Source organism: Wyeomyia smithii, chromosome 1 (assembly GCF_029784165.1).
Source record: "Wyeomyia smithii strain HCP4-BCI-WySm-NY-G18 chromosome 1, ASM2978416v1, whole genome shotgun sequence".
NCBI classification, from domain to species: Eukaryota; Metazoa; Arthropoda; class Insecta; order Diptera; family Culicidae; genus Wyeomyia; species Wyeomyia smithii.
The window spans coordinates 18,546,018-18,563,145 of record NC_073694.1 but is presented as its reverse complement, the minus strand read 5'-3'; the positions used below and the strand labels follow the sequence as shown (position 1 = coordinate 18,563,145).

The 17,128-nt window shown below is 41.5% G+C and overlaps 2 protein-coding genes across 4 annotated transcripts; both read right to left on the bottom strand.

The window, feature by feature from the left end:
• Positions 1-10,682: 10,682 nt before the first annotated feature.
• LOC129718600 (uncharacterized) lies at positions 10,683-12,868 on the bottom strand. 2 transcript variants are annotated; one of them, XM_055669524.1, is made up of 6 exons: positions 12,435-12,868; positions 12,076-12,354; positions 11,794-12,009; positions 11,561-11,731; positions 11,297-11,497; positions 10,683-11,233 (listed from the first exon to the last, which is right to left on the bottom strand). In XM_055669524.1, exons 1-6 carry the CDS (start codon positions 12,825-12,827, stop codon positions 10,913-10,915), a joined length of 1,581 nt encoding a protein of 526 aa, XP_055525499.1. In that variant the 5' UTR covers positions 12,828-12,868; the 3' UTR covers positions 10,683-10,912. The 2 variants fall into 2 exon arrangements, with proteins under 2 accessions (XP_055525499.1, XP_055525500.1); XM_055669525.1 differs by having other exon boundaries at positions 11,297-11,494.
• Positions 12,869-14,546: 1,678 nt separating this feature from the next.
• LOC129718599 (zinc finger protein 62 homolog) lies at positions 14,547-17,078 on the bottom strand. Of its 2 annotated transcripts, XM_055669523.1 has the most exons (4): positions 16,988-17,056; positions 16,725-16,924; positions 16,182-16,664; positions 14,547-16,063 (listed from the first exon to the last, which is right to left on the bottom strand). In XM_055669523.1, exons 3-4 carry the CDS (start codon positions 16,583-16,585, stop codon positions 15,148-15,150), a joined length of 1,320 nt encoding a protein of 439 aa, XP_055525498.1. In that variant the 5' UTR covers positions 16,586-16,664; positions 16,725-16,924; positions 16,988-17,056; the 3' UTR covers positions 14,547-15,147. The 2 variants fall into 2 exon arrangements, with proteins under 2 accessions (XP_055525498.1, XP_055525497.1); XM_055669522.1 differs by having other exon boundaries at positions 14,549-16,063; positions 16,725-17,078.
• Positions 17,079-17,128: the final 50 nt, after the last annotated feature.

The following is a 17,128-nucleotide window of genomic DNA, read 5'->3' as shown; positions in this document are numbered from 1 at the left end:
CTTCTTTCAAGTACCACATCTACTACAGTGGCGGCAAAGCAGTAGAACGGGGCGTCGGTTTCGTAGTGCTGGGAAATCAGAAAACAAGAGTCATCCGGTGGAGGCCCGTAGATGACTGTATATGCGTGTTGAGGATTAAGGGCAAATTCTTCAACTACAGTTTAATCAACACCTACGCACCGACAAACGACAAATGCGATGAAGTCAAAGATGAGTTCTATGACAAGCTTGAACGAATCTATGACGAGTCCCCAAAACACGACGTAAAAGTCGTCATCGGAGACGCAAACGCACAGGTTGGGAGGGAGGAATTCTTCCGTCCGGTCATTGGAAGGCATAGCCTCCACTCGTCAACCAATGAAAACAGCCTGAGGCTGATAAACTTTGCCGCGGCCAGAGGAATGGCCATATGTAGCTCCTATTTTCTACGTTTAAATATTCGGAAGCACACCTGGAGGCATCCAAATGGAGAAGCCTACTCCCAGATCGATTACGTACTGATTGACGGTCGGCACTTTTCGGATGTTACTGATGTTAGGTCTTTTCGGGGACCAAACTCTGACTCTGACCATTATCTCGTCGTTTGTAAGATCCGCGCACGGTTGTCGAACGTGCTGAAATCTCGCACAGAGAGGACGACGCGTTTTAACATTCAGCGGTTGAAAGCTGATGGCGTGGCAGCAGAATACGCCAGAGAGCTGGATCAACGGATCGCAGAACAGCAGGAGGAAAGAGTGGAAGATATAAATGAGCTGTGGAGCAGCATCCACGGCGCCATCGAAACGACTGCGAGAGAGGTGGTAGGTACGACGCGTGGAAGACAGCCTAATGGCTGGTTCGATGCCGAGTGCCAGAGAGCAACAGATGAGAAGAACCGTGCCAGGAGCCGCATGCTCAGTGCGGCTATGCGTCGAAACAGAGAGAGATACAGGGTGGAAAAAGCTGCCGAAAATAGAACCCACCGTCGGAAGAAGCGCGAGTACGGAGAGCAGGTGCTTGCCAGTGCAGAGGACAGCTATGCTCAAAACGATGTGCGGAGATTCTATAGAACTGTCAACAGAGTCAGAAGCAGGAATTTCCCTGTGCCGGTCATGTGTAATGACAAGGACGGCATCCTGCTTACTGATAAACCGACGGTTGCAGCCAGGTGTAAGGAGCATTTTCAGGCGCTAGGGATGGGCGATACTGTCTGAAGTATCCGGCCGAAGTATCGATATCGTTGGTATCGATACTAGTATCGCCTATCCTCAATAAAAGGCATCGGTGGTATCGGTATCGTTTCAAAGTATCGTTGGCAAAGTATCGATACCGCTGCTCATCGCTAGCCACGAATATCGATGCCGAAGTACTCGATGCTTCGGTTCCATGTATTGATACCGTTGGTATCGATACAAGTATCACCCATCCCTATCAGGCGCTGTTTAACGGTGAGGAGCCGGATGAGCAGAGCAGGAAAAAGATGACGATTGTGAGTGACGAACAAGCTGTGGAACCACCAACACAGGAGGAAGTGAAAAAGGCGATTAGTAAGCTGAAAAACGGCAAGGCCGCTGGGAAGAACGGTATCTCGGCCGAACTTCTAAAAGCGGGAAGCGAGCGGCTTTACTATGCGATCCACCAGATAATACTTAGGATCTGGGCGGATAAACAAATGGCGACCGACTGGTTGGAAGACCTCATATGCCCTTTCTATAAGAAGTGCCATCGATTGGATTGTGGCAACTATCGAGGCATAACGTTGCTCAACTCCGCATATAAAGTGCTCTCCCGTATCCTGTTCTTTAGATTGAGACCGTTAACGGAATCCTTTGTTGGTTTTCGGCAGGGGCGTTCCACGACGGATTAAATCTTCACCCTGCGACAGATCCTCGATAAGTTCCGGGAGTACAACTTACCGACTCACCATCTGTTTGTGGACTTCAGGGCGCCATACGACTCAGTGAAAAGAAACGAGCTGTGGCAGATTATGCTGGAACACGGTTTCCCTACGAAACTAATTAAGCTGAGTCGCATGACGCTGGAGGGATCAAAATCGTGCGTGCGTATAGCTGGCGAAACATCAGCCGCATTCGTAACGTTGGATGGACTGAAGCAGGGGGATGCGCTCTCTAACTTACTGTTTAACATCGCTCTTGAGGGTGCAGTACGAAGAGCAAACGTGGAAAGAAACGGTACGATCATCACGAAATCTCACATGCTTCTTGGTTTTGCGGACAACATCGATATCATCGGTATCAACCTTAAGGCCGTGGAGGAGGCCTTCGTACCTTTTAAGAGGGAAGCAGCGAGATTGGGGCTTGTCATTAACTCTGCCAAAACGAAGTACATGGTAGCTGGCAGAGAGCGTGGAAGTCCCCGTGGTGTTGGTGCTGAGATGGAGATAGATGGGGAACGATTTGAAGTGGTTGACGAACTCGTTTATCTTGGTACGCTTGTGATAACGATATGAGCCGTGAAGTGATTCGACGAGTTGCAGCTGCGAACAAGGCCTTCTACGGACTACGAAACCAGCTAAGATCCCGTAGTTTGCAAACTCGCACAAAACTAGCGCTGTATAGGACGCTGATACTCCCGGTGGCCCTCTACGGAAATGAAGCATGGACGCTGAAGGAAGCTGATCGACGAGTGCTCGGAGTTTTTGAGCGTAAAGTTCTGCGATCGATACTTGGCGGTAAATTGGAAGGTGGAGTGTGGCGCAGACGCATGAATCACGAGTTGTACCAGGTATACAAACATGCTGATAAAGTGAAGATAAAACAGCGGGACTGTATTACTGGACTGGACTCTATTTGAGAATCTGAGAATCCGTAGTTTCTTTATCATCTCGCTATACTCTACAGAGCCTAAGCTTTCCACATGCGGACCGCTCAACGCAACGAAATAGGCTTTTTTATGTCGACCCAATCAGAAGAACATACTCTTTTTGTTGTAAGGTTCAATAAACGAGGCCACACTAATCTGAGTCGTGCCTTTACTATACACGTAAAACAAATAGCGCAACGAAAAACAAAACCTTTAAGTTTGTAAAATGTTTGGCAATCTACAAATTAGGTTTGAATTATATGTATCAGTAATAATTTTGTTAAAACGGCGAAAAGGAAAACTGAACGACTTACCGATTTGATCCTAAGGTTGTTTTCATAACTAATAGAATTCAAAGGTCTACCCTTGTCACCTATATTTTGCAACTTGTAAATTTCCTTGTTAGAATTCCATAATTCCAACTACCACTATAATTTTCAAATGGTTGATATCCTCGCTCAGCAGTCGAATCGTTTTTCGAAGTCCGTCTTCTTATTTCTCTATGAAAAATAAATAATTGATAAATGAAAAAAAAATTAAGTTAATTTAGCTGAAACTCAATAAAAAAGAAGTACAAAAGTAATATATTTGTGAAGATTTTTGTCATTCACTAATACAGTCATCCCAGTATTATGGGCCAGTCTACACTTTGTATTGGTTTCTAACATATTTCAATAACTTTAAATAGTCAAATATAGGTTTAGTGAACGTGAACAACGTTCACCAAACTTAAATTTGACTATTACAAGTTATTGACATACGTTAGAAACCAACACAAAGTGTATTGGCCCATAATACTGGGATGACTGTATATGAAAGATTAAAGGAAAATGCGCTCTCGCAATTGTTCAACTCACACTATCCAATTGTCTAGTCAGCCTATACACCAGAGGGACGCCGAGACACTCACCGTAAGGCAACTGTCAACATCAAAACGGGCGATCTGTATAATTTTGCATTGCCGTTATCCGTTTTGATGTTGACAGTTGCCTTAACGGTGAGTGTCTTGTCATTTCTCTAATATATAGGTTCGCTACAATTGTCACTATGATGAGAGAACAAAAGGCCTTCCAACTATTTCAACCGTGTAGGCTGGAATGGTTGCTGGCAACAAACAAATTCAGACAAATTTCACACGGCAATGAGGTCCGTTCTGCACTTTTTTATTTTATCACCAAACACAATAATTGTCTGCCAGATTTCAGCATGCGTTGCAGTTGTACTGCAGCAAATGAAACACACAAAAGAATGAGAAAAAAAAACCTGCGCTGAAATTCAGCGTCGAATTTATCAATAGTTTTGGTTCTCAGGTTTTGGTTAATCCTCGTCGCAAGTTGTAAAATACTTGTATAAATTAATGTGTATAATAAACTATGGCCCCTAAACCAAGCCTATGCCATAACTCCCAGTTTTTAATCTTAATCTTAATCTTAATCTTAATCTTGGGATCATGGTGGGGCTGCTAGGGCCAAAAGTCTATCCAATCTCCATATTTTCAGAAAAAGGAGATGACCGTGCCAGGTGTTGCAACCCAAGCGCACATCACTGGATAGAGACAAGGATGTAAGGGGGTAGGGCAAATAAATTGCGTATGAGTTCTTATGTAGTGTGATGTATGTATGTATATATGTGCATGTAGTGTGAAAGGCAGTGTCTGAAACATGTTAAGCTTTTTGTTAATGTTCTTACCTGCTGGAGCTGATATTTTTCACTGCACTTACCCTTCGATATTGAATGTTACCTTCACATACATTTCTTTCATTTCCTCTCCATTTCCTCCTGTTTTTTATATTTTATATGTTTTCTTCTGCAGGAATCATATCTCTTCAATTTCTTGTCTCTAGGTCGCTTTTGTAATTATTCTCATTGGGGCGCAATGATGTGAGAAGTATATATCCATGCAAAGAGAGAAAACAAGATATTTGAACATCATTGAATTGTGCTAGAGAATCCTTGTTATAATGTTATATGCCCAGTACCCTCACGCACTAATTAGATATTTGAACATGTTATTGTTGATTGCGGGAGAATTTATCTCGCAAGGTGCATGAAAAACGCCGTAGAAGTGCTCAGGTATAACCAATCCTGTTGGTGTCTTCTACAAAAAGTGCGCAAATTCAATTTCCGCACTTTTGGTAGAAGATATTACCGCGATTGGACGTAACCGCGCACTTCTACAAGAATTTTTCGCGAGAAAATTTGTCGCAATCAACAATATAATCCAGAGTGTAAAATAATTGAATACGAAAAATATGCTTTGCAAATCGTTTTATATTATTCGGACAGACATGGTCAAATAAAATAAAGAAGATAAGAAACAGAAGACGAAAAAGAAAAAAAAAGACGAATAAAATGAAAAACAGGTTATTTACATATGACCGGGTTCTTCTTCAAAGCCCTCAAACGGCGAGTCGTTGTCATCACTATATCCCTCAAATGGTGTTGGTAGAATTTCGCACGAATCATTCGATTCGGATTCACTGCTGTCATCATATTCCGATTCGATCAAGCTTGCATATAGTTTTTTTGTTTCGGTCTTCATCTTTTCTTTATCCATAGCCCATTCTTGCCACATTTCGATTGAGACGCCGCTTCGTTCTATATCTTGTTGGATGCAGGTTTTCCACGTGTAAGCCGGTCGTCCCATTTTCTTAGGGCCATTTATGTGATATCTAAGAGCTTTTTTTAAAACCCCTTGTTCGCTGTCGCGAATGAGATGGCCATAGAAATTTAGTCTATTGACGCGAATTTTATTGTTTACCGTGTGTCCTTCCAAGATTTGTGGGGCTAATTGATCATTATCAGAACTACTCTTGGTCTCCGAGCATAAAGATCTTAGAATCGTTAGCATGGTACTTTCCATTTCTCGTAGTGCATTTCTGTTCTGTTTAAGTATAGTTGCTACTTCCATAGAGTAAGTGCATACTGGGGTGATCAGGCTATGATATAAACGTCGCACCACCTTCCAACTCAATTTGTGCTTCTTCAGAAATCGACATAGACAATGGAACGCTTTATTAGCTTTTTTAATGCGATCTGCAGTGGTTTCCTTTCTGGATAAGCTGCTTGTGATAACCCCTCCCAGATATGTAAGCTTCGTGACACAGCACAATGAAAATCGTCCATAGACTTTGGTACACGGGGGTGACACGTTGTTCGTAAAGTACGGATCCCGATACAAGATTTTCGTTTTGGTCATATTAATTTCCAGTCCCACAGATTGTAAAAGGGGCTCTAGAATTGCCATCATCCGTTCCACATCTTCTTCACATTCGCATATCAAAAGAATATCATCTGCATATGCTAAAACGCAGGGCAGACGTATCCGTTCCAGATGTTCAAAGTTTAACTCTGGGATAAATTCCTTCAGCGTCATTAAGACATGATGCAGAATCAAAACGAAAAGTGTTGGGCTGATAGGGCAACCTTGCTTGATGCTTCTGCCTTTGTTTACTACTGGGGTTCTCTGGTTGAACCACTGTATGGATGTCCTTTCCACCGTACATGCCGTCAATATCCGATTAACCAATGCGGGGTTTACTCCTAGGTCGAGAAGGATGGTGCCCAGTTTACTGATATCAACCAAATCGAACGCTTGTTTGATGTCAATCGATATCAACAGCGTAGCGGTTCCTTTTCGCCATCGTTCATCCAATATACGGCGCAACACAAACAGTTGATCCGATGCACTACGCGCACGCTGGAATCCCATTTGATATGACATCATCGGTGGCAGTTCCGCAGTTAGCCGTTGTAGTAGTATACTCGTGTATACCTTGTAGATCGATGCGCACAGTGTTATCCGCCTATAGTCGTCGACTGATCGGGGCGTAGATACCTTCGGGATTGGAACCTGCAACGTTGAGAGCCAAGATTCGGGAACTAAATTGCTGCGAAACACTTCTGACAATAGTTCTCTTAGCTCTTTTTTTAGATCTGCGGAGCCATATTTGAACAGCTCAATAGCCAATCCATCCAGTCCTGGTGCTGAATTGTTACGCATTTTGAAAAGAATGTTATCAATTTCCTGTTGTGTCGGTGCAGGTCCTGGGCAAGCGCCACGTTCATCCAGTAACATCGGAGAATATGTAGTGGACTCAATTTTCTTTAGTTTGGTACTCCATTCTTGAATACTTATGTACTTCCTTTTGCGACTACAGCTGGTCTGTTTATGTCGCTTGATAAAACGGAAAGTTTGTGACATTTGTGCCAACGGGTTTTCATTCGAAATGGAATCCAAGAATTTTTCAACTTTCTCATGAAAATGATCCTCATATGCCTTTTGTTTCGCTTTCCGGGCCTCAACACACTGTTTTTTCAACTCCACGTTATCCCGGTTTGCCATCAGACGTTGTCGTGCTAAAAAATATTGTTTCGACTTAGCAAGGCGTCGAGGAGTGGGTGGCGATTGAGGTGTTTGTAGGCATCGTTGTGCAGAATTGCGCGTTGCTGTCTCAATTCGCTTCCACTGTGAGTCAACGGTTGCTGATGAATTAGTGGTTTGTAAACAATTATCCAAGACATTTTGGTACTTATCTCTCGTATCCTCATCGTTCTTAAGCTGGTCTAAATCAAGTTTCATACGCTTAGTAGGGTGGGGAGCGCTTCTTGTTACTGGTGATGGTTGTATAGGTTTGGCTCGCTTAAGGGTGCATTTTAAAATTTTATGATCGCTAATAATTGATGGGTGAAAATAAGCAACAACATCGGGGCGTGTTACGTGTTCCATATAATGCATTAATACGTGATCGATTTGTGAGAACGTGCGACGATTGGCCCAAGTGATTTGTACTGATTTGGATTTACTCATTGTGGTATAATCCCGCATACCAAAAGAGTGTAGGAAAGTCTTTAAAGAATGGCCATTTAAATTACTAGATGCGTGCAGAAGATTGTTTCCAATATATTGTCGATCATCATCAGTCAGTTCCGCAGAACCTATTCTTGCGTTTAGGTCACCCAGTATCATAACTTTCTGCTGCAGAGATCTAGGTAGAGCAATAATATACCCCATGAGTATCGCGAACTCATGTGCAGGGACGGATGTTGCATTTCTTATATATGTGGATATTATTACCACCGCTTGTCCAAAAAATTCGCATACATATGAGCACGAATTTGCGCTGATTCTCCGGAAATTGTTATCAATACTCAGTGTGCGGTGTATTAGTATTGCCGTGCCACCTCCCATACGAGCACGCATATCATTATCGTCGTTGACATTGTACCATCTGTAGTGAGCCGTGTCTATCACACATAACGCCATGCGCGTTTCTTGCAATGCTATGATCGCATATCCACTAGCTGCGAAATGTCTATCCAAATCGTGTTGCTTTTGCGGATCAGTTGCACCTCTTACATTCCAGTTGATGACCATGATTTTATTTCCGACGTCGGGAGCAGCAAATTGCGGTAATCCGGAGATTGGTTCAGAACGAGCGGATATTTGTGAGCTTTCAGGTACTGCGTTGCGATTCCAGTTTATAATGTCCTGGAGCGGTTGCTGATATAAGCCTGGAGTTGATTTTGAAATTTCAGTGCCAGCCGAACCGTTCACTGTATGTGTATTCCGCTTCACCATCATGTCTAATCTTATCTTCCCTTCTCTAGTAACTGTTGTAAGGTTCCCCGTCCCGATGTTACGATTTTCCTCCGATCCGTTTGTCGATAGTATTTCTGCTGTAGCGTCATTCCGCAGTAACTGCACAACGCTGTCATAATGAGATCGCTCCACACTTTTTGATGTTCGCCCACCAATCCGATACGCGACACGTAGGGTTCGGTTGGCTGCTCCGCTTTCATTGAAGCTAATCCTGGCTCCTTGTTCGCAATATACATCAATCCGGCAATTGTATATTTCAGTCATTGCTGTGATAGACTCCTCGCCTCCCCATTCTTTTCCATTACTCAATCGAGATAAGAAATCTGACAGTCCTTGATTAGTATCTCCGTAATCCAATCCTGAAGCGTACGTCAGACTGGGTGCATATCTTTCAAGGTTTTCTCTTATATGATTTTCTATACGTTTCCGTATATCTAGCGTAGCATCTCTATGTTCTTTTGAGTTTATTTCCATTCTGTGGTATTGGTGAACCAATGCTGCGAACAAACAGTGTCCATCGCCCGGTATGACACGTACCAAAACCGCTCCACCATTGTAGCGCATAATCTCCATCTCGAACCTAATCGGGCAAGCATGATAACATGTTGACATAATTCAGTCATACTTAATATTTCAACAGAATCATAAAGAAAAAAACATAACAGTGATGACTAGATGTGCATTTACCTACCAGTATTAACTATGTATATTGCTAAATATATAGTAATAGCTGACCACTGTACCGCCGAAATAAGTTTGTAATTAGTCAAGAACGCCTTAATTATTCTGTTTTTCAACTATTTTCACTTTACTTCAAATATATAATAATCTCCTAAACCACATGCCACAATGCTATACTAACTTTAAGAGGGAATTAAAAACAGTGCTTGCAAACTCTCTTCGCAATGCGTTACATACAGTGCAAATCGACACCCGTACGCTGCATGGGTTTACATGCTAAATATTTTCTACCGCAGCTGACGTTTCACACTTACTCGGTACATCACTATGCTACTTTAAGGACAAAGAGCCGTGCCGGCACGATGTGTTCAAAATGCATCATACACTGTGTGACGATTCGACACTTGCACGCTGCAAATATTTCCTATCATAACTTGCTTTTTACACTCATACTCATATAGATAATCGAAGATAAAAACGTATAGATTTGATTAAAAGATAATAGAGTATAAATAGATGAATAAAATAAAACATAATAGATAAATAAAACGGTGGTTTGGTCCACGTGTGAGGAACATTCTTCAAAACTGGTGTCTTTAGCCTAAATGACTAAGGGCATCCCCATCGGCGCGCCCCCATACCCGCGTGAATAAACACAACAGCCGCGATATACACAGCCGCCATAACAACTCAAATGGTAGCGCACCGCTAAGGATGCCCCAAGAAGAATCTTCCCCACATAGGAGATAGCCAAGAGTAGTTTTAATACATGTAGAATGAATAAATAAATTAAAAAGAAAAAAAAATAATAAACAAAATAGAAAACAATAATAATAACAAATATGACTAACTCTTTTCATCTCCAACTCCCATCCGTCACTCGGGAGTACGCGCCCTATAGGCTCGCCACCAAGCCCAGGGCATAACTCCCAGTTTTTAAACGGAAATGTTGCTAATTCAAGGTTATGATCCAAATCCATCAGTAATAAAATCCTGAACTGCCGTTCCAATCATAGTAGCCCCATGTTCTACACAATCCTTTTACACGCTGGGACAACTATGCTTGGAAGGGCAGTGAAGCTTTTGTATTCAACACAAAAACTTCACTTATCAACAATAATTCGAGAAGTCATCTACGATTTGCCAACGAATTTGGTTTACGAAGAATTTTTCATAACGTACAAAATCGAATATTTAAAGCTGTGAAGGGTTTACTATATTACCGATTTACCAAGGTCACGCTCGCCGAAATCAGCTTCCGCTTTGCTCCACGTTTATTCGCACAGCCACGTGCTACAGCCTTTTATGTTTTAATTTTAATTCGTGTTTTGGCGAGTTGTGATTTCGTCATTATTGAGACACGGACCTGATGAAATCGATTACGATCTTTCAGGGAGTTTAGTTATAATCTATAACCAGACAGATACCTACATTATTCTACTAGCTGTTCGAGTGCCATGTGTTCAGTAATTGCATGAAAATTCAGAATCTCTTCAAATGGGGTATCGAACGTTTCCGGCAGGTTTTTTGCATAGGACTGCTGCAAAAACCTGCCGAAGATGTTCGATAGTTTATTTACATTTAATATATGCCAATAACTCAGGAACCACCCTAGAGTTTACACTTCACTTCGCCGAGCTAATGTACGCCTAGCAGCTGTATCTGTTTAAATCTAACAAAATAAAAAAAAAAGACCTCACAAAGTCAATACGCTCTCGATCCGTTTGGTTCGGTATTGCACTTTTGGAAATACAAAAGCAATAAAAATTAAACAAACTTTGGTTGTAATTGGCGTTCGAAAAGTCCCCTTCACAGCTTTGCTCCCGATTACGCCGAACCGTTTGAGTGATGACACTCGCTAGAATCAATTTCCGAAACTGAGTTCCAAATCATCGACTTCGTTCGGTATAAAGGGACACCCGAACTTGAATGCTGGGAAGTACAATGAAGAAGCTTATCATTGAACGCCTGCTTCCGTTCTTTACCCCGTGCCTTCGTTTTCTTTATGGTCTGTTTGTTTTCGGCAAACAATGACTCCGGTAGCTGGCTGATCGTACTTGTGTTTGTGCTAAAGTCTATTTCCGAAACTGAGTTCGAAGTCATCGACTTCGTACGTTTATATCGTACACCGACAACCGAACTCGACAGCTGTGAAGTAAAATGTAGGAACTCGTCATTGAAAGTTCGAAGGGCATACCTCATCGGCCTTACCTCGCTCTCTTCTGATACATTCAGCTTCCGTTTTGTACCAAGCGCATCCGTATGAGATTTCTGATCACGCCGAGGCATCATGATCTGTGCGTTATCGACGCTCGTGGGTGTGCTGAAGTCTGATCTCGAAACCGCATTCCAAATCTCAGACTCCGTATGATACAGACCGAAGATGACCCCTAATGCTTCTGAATTTGACTGCTGTGAAGTAGAATGGGGGAACTCGTCACTGAAAGGTCTATTAGGTAAGCTCATCCGTCTTACCTCGCTCGCTTTCGACAAATCTAGCTTTCTACCCGTATCCCGTGCCTTTGTATGAGGCTTTTGATCACGTCGAGGCGTCATGGTCCGTTTGTTCTGGAATGACTCTGCCTTGTGACTAACGGTGGCACTTGTGGATGGGCTAGTGTTCAACCCGACACCCGAACCTGACGGCTGTAAAATAACAGGAACTTGTCAGAAAAAGTTTTTAGACCTTACCTTATTAGCGACCTTACCTGGCACTCTTTTAAAAAATCTAGCTTTTCTGTATGAGGGTTTTGATTACGCCGAGGTGTCATGATCTGTTTGTTCTGATCAATTGATGAATCGGATTCTGAGTCCGAATCGGAATCAGTCTCATAACCGATGGTACTCGTGGGTGTGCCACTGTTTATTTCCGAAACTGAGCTCATCGACTTCGTATGGTACAACCCGACACCCGAACTTGAAGGCTATAAAGTAAAATACAGAAACTCGTTATTAAAAGGTTCTAGGCCTTACCTTATTAGCGACCTTACCTGGCACTCTTCTGAAAAATCTACCCCTTTTTCTTTATGAGACTTTTGACTACGCCGAGGTGTCATGATCTGTTTGTTCTGATCATTCGGTGAATCGGGTTCTGAGTCCGAATCTGAATCAGTCTCATAACTGATGGCACTCGCGGGTGTCGTAGTGTTTATTTCCGAAACTGAGTTCCAAATACCCGCCTGCGTACGATACAAACTAACGACGACCCTCAACTTTTTTGGTTTTGACTGCTCAGTAACTTTCAAGGCTTCCTGTCTTATCGGTTTTACCTGGCACATGGTACAAAAAGGAAGCTAGATTAGTCTGCGACTCTGATTACTCAATCCAGCTTTCTTTTTGTACCACGTACCTCTGGTCGAGGTCTACACCGAGCAGCACCAGACTGCTCAGTTGGACTGGACTCAAATTGCGCAGTTTTCATGGAATTTACAGACTCTACTCGGTTAGCCTGTGCGTCGGATTCAAGTTTTCCAGGCATATTATTAGCCTTAGCGGCACTCCTTCTGCTTGAACGAGATCGTTTGCGCTTCCGTTTACTTCTTCGAGAACCGGTCGAATTGGCAGTAATGCTCTGGTTTTCCTGATCACACTTTACTTTTCTATGCACGATTAATGTGTATCGGTTCGGGTTTTTGAACTCATCCTCCGATGTCGATCCTACATTATTTGGAGGTACTATAAGTTTACGAACCAGGATAATCGAATCTAATATAGAATCGGATTCTCTCGATTTAAAATCCATGCTGCCACCATTTTAAACAATCACGCAATAAGAAACGGAAATGTACAGTCGATAATTAATGTTTACAGTAGTTTTTGGTCGGAGTAATCTAGAGATGCCAGATGATTTCAAACCAGAGATGCCAGATGTTTTAAAAAATATTTGCAACTGCTCGAAAACCGGAAAAAACTGCTTGAAACTTGAAAAAAAATTTACCGTGGTTCGAAAAAATTTCGCTCCCGCAGCCAAAGTTTGCAAAAATCCGCACAATTGGGTTGTTTAGCTACATCAGTTTTTTATGGCATCTGAAAGAACTGCATTTTATAAGCAAAACGTGATTTTCAAAACAATTTTATCGTTGTGCTTTAATTTTCAAATTGTGAATTAAAACTGCTCGAAATCTCTACAATGACAATTCGCTCATATACCAACTGTCATTGTAGCGGTTTTTATTCTTCAATGATGTAAAATTTAAAAAAATCACCTTTTGCTCAGAAAATTACACCACATACATAAGACATACGTAACACTCAGGAAGAAATCTTCCAAAAAAGTTGGTACGAAATGAACTACTCGAATGGTACCACGCTCTGAATAAAATCTCTATTTGAGTTGTTTTTGAAGGTATTGGTTTGGTTTTTACTTGCGAAGTGAAGGAGGGAAATATTTTTGCTTTTGTTTTCACTCATAAATTGACAATTGCATATGAGAATTCGCGTAGGTGCAAACAGCCTTAAAAATCTCTTATACTTGTGTCAGGGCCAATTCATCAAGACGAAGTCAAGTTTCGCCTTTTATTGACGTAAACATCAAAAAGGGCGTATTCCTCATTCTATTTCGTTTTGATATAAAGTAGATTTCGCCCTTAACAAACATCGTAATTTTTAATAGTTAGGAAATATACATTACATTATTTTTTCGAAGTTTGAAGGTAGATAGTAGCTTACTTCATACGTTTTCGGTAAAATCTCTATTTGTTTACAGTTTGTTAGATTTGCCCTTATCACGAAGTACTCCGGAAATTATTACAAAGAAGCGGAAGCCAAGCTATTTCTCACCGATTTTGTCACGTATCCCAAGTTGCGGAAAGGCTCAACCGTACCCTCGTTTGTGAAGGTGCGAACGATGCTGATTAACTCGAATTTACCAAAGTCCTTGGGAGAAGCTACCTAACCGGCGTTTTCCTCATGAATAGGAGTCCTACTTCTGCCGTGTCAAAGAAGCTAACTCCAGCTGAGTAGTGAACAAGGACGCAACCAACACCAAGACGGACGTCAAACATAATATGCAGTACAGTATTGTTCTCGAAAACTATTTCCAAACACACAGCTTGAATAATAAACTGGTAAAAATATTAACAGTTCATTAAGGACAATCATAAATGGCAATCATTTGTTTCTTTTCTCGTTTTTATTCTACTTGACTGATCACACCACCAGTTTCAGTCTCACATGACCCAACTAAACTAAATATTGGCGAGATCGGTAGGGCTTAATCGACCCCAACTTCACTAACAACAAACAATGTTGTTGCTTCACAGTTTTCAAAGCGGATTTCTACTAAACTAATGCTTAATAAGCTGTTAATCAAAAAAATTCGTTTGCTGAGACGTCCACATAGAGATAAAGTAGCATTATTTACCCTCCTCACTTCTCATGCTTTTACACCATCCACCTTTAACATCTTACTTATCTACCCTGCACGCCGTCGGTCCGACAAAGGACAATCAACTAATATCTTCACAATTTTCTAAAAAAAAACTTTCTAATTTTAAACTTTATTCTCCCATTCTCATATTAAACTCATTAAACTATAACCGCAGACAGACGTCCAAGCTGAGTTCCAAACTTGTGTAAAGATTTTTGTAGTAGCAATTCGTAACCAGAGAGCGCTACCAGTGACGCCAGCCTCATACACCAGCGAAAAAAAATTTATTGTAGCGATAAGCTCACCAGCTGGCGCTAGTATAAAAGTGATTTATAACGCAATTCTCTTTGAAAATTTACACGGAATTTTCGATCAATTTTGTTCTTACTTGGACGTCTGTCTGTGATATCACTATTACATGAATTCACTCCTTTTGCTTCTGAATGTGAGCAAAAGGTTCAACGGCTTTCGAAATGGAAATGAAGGTGCAATGCTAGTTAGAAAAGTGCCAGGAGATGGACGTTATGTTTGACCATTTGTCATCTACGGTCGAAAACGGCTAGTGCGTGCAAGTCCTTCTCGAGCATTGTCCATGTCTCGTGCCCGGTCTTATGAGCGTGGTGTACATGGTGTACTTGGTACGAAGGCGAAGTTTGCCAAACCTTAACCTCCTAGAATATCAGCTTATCAATTTTTATTTGTGATTCATTTGGGCTCGTCTGAGGTGCTTTTGCGTTTTCTCATGCACTCTCAACGAAGTCAATGTTTTGTATGAAAAAATGCAAATATCACATTTGTTAACGCACTCCAAATTGTGCGTTTTTTCATGAGCTCGCAGATTATAAACCGATTTGTACGATGAGCTGCAACTATTGCATTTAAAAGACCGTTCATTTGAATGGCTAAGCATGTGCTGCCTTAGCCTGTACGGATATCGAAATCGTCTCCCGCAAATTTCGCATTTATGCGGGTTCTCTAAGAGGTGCTTTTCCTTATGTTTCCTCAAATTTATAGCTTTTTCGTACGAGGAACCGCAAATATCGCAATTAAAAAGTTGTTCTTCAGAGTGATCAGTACCATGTGTTACAAAATTTTGCTCGGATGTGAAGCTTACACGATTGAAATTATGCGTTAGCTTATGGCTTCGTAGATTAGCTTCGGACCTCAATGCTAGACCGCAAATATTGCATTCGAATGGCCGTTCATCAGTATGGCTGAACAAGTGCCGCGTGAGTCTGGAAGGAACGAGAAACCGTTTTCCGCAGATTTCGCATTCATACGGTCGCTCGGTGGTGTGCCGTTTCTTATGAACTTTCACGTCAATAGCTGACTTGTATGATGAACCGCAAATATCGCAATTAAAAGGCCGTTCGTCAGTGTGACAATACATATGTCTTATGAGCAAAGCTCTATTTGGATTTCCTTTTCCGCAAATCGTACACTCGTACTGCTTTTTGTTTTGAATTAGAGGCTCAGATTTTACAGTGGTGCTCTGATGAAGCTTCATGTGTAAGTGAAGTGATTGTATTTGTTGGTACTGTTTGCCGCATATGTCGCAGGTGTATTTCGCTAAACCATCGCTGTGGTTGTTATCTAAACTTTTTGCCTTGCTGCAATAGAAAACATAAAATAAATTGACTTATAATGGTTGATAAATGAAAGCTCTGTCTCTTCCTTATAGGTTTAAGGTTTTCAATTCCTAACTACATTAAACATGGGAATACTAACCCTGGAAAAGGATCGTCCTTGTGGATCTTCATGTGAACTTCTAGAGGAAGATATCTCTTATACGACACATCACAAATTTCGCATTTGAAGGGTCGCGCATCGCTGTGAGTGCGCATATGTTCAACGAGGTGGCAATTACTTGCGAATTTTTTATCGCAAATCGGACATATATGAGCGCAATCTGTGCGATGTATTCTCATGTGAGCCGATAGATTCGCTTTTACGATAAAACGTTTCTTGCAAATGTCACACTCGAAGTTGTGGACTCCCGTATGAGCATTCTTATGGTAGTTTAAACCTACAGCTGTGCGGAATGTTTTGCTGCAAAGATCACATGAATAAGGTCGTTCTCCGGTGTGAATTCTTCGGTGATTCGCCAAGTTGTATTTTGTTTTCAGTTCCATGTGGCAGAATTCACAAGCGTATTTTTTCTGTGGTTGATCATCAACAGTGGTAGTCCGTATTTTCGAATCATTCAATTTACTGCAAATAAAAAATGTTTTTGTGTGTATTGTGTACAAAATAAATAATCCGCAGTTATACCTGGATATAGTAGTTGCATTTTCATCACAAACTGCTGCAGCTTTAACTTCATTGTTGATGTCCTTAGCAGGTTCTTGTTTCACATCAGTTGAATTTTTTCTCAGGGCGTTCGTTGCAATCGGTTCACCAGAACAATGATCGCTGCTAGTGAGCGGTGTTTCCCCTTCCGTAGTCACATCGGATATTATTAACTCTTCTACCTTTATTGTTGGAGTGAATCCTGTTATTTGGCTGAATTCCTCCATTTAGCTCACACAACTTACGAACTATTTCACATGAATTCAGTAGGTAATTTTTCGTACTTTTCCGACTAGGATTGGTCGATCTTGAATCGATCTACAGAGGATCGATCATTTCATCCCCGATTCTCGATTTTTTTTATCGATTCTTCAGCCGAGAAAAAA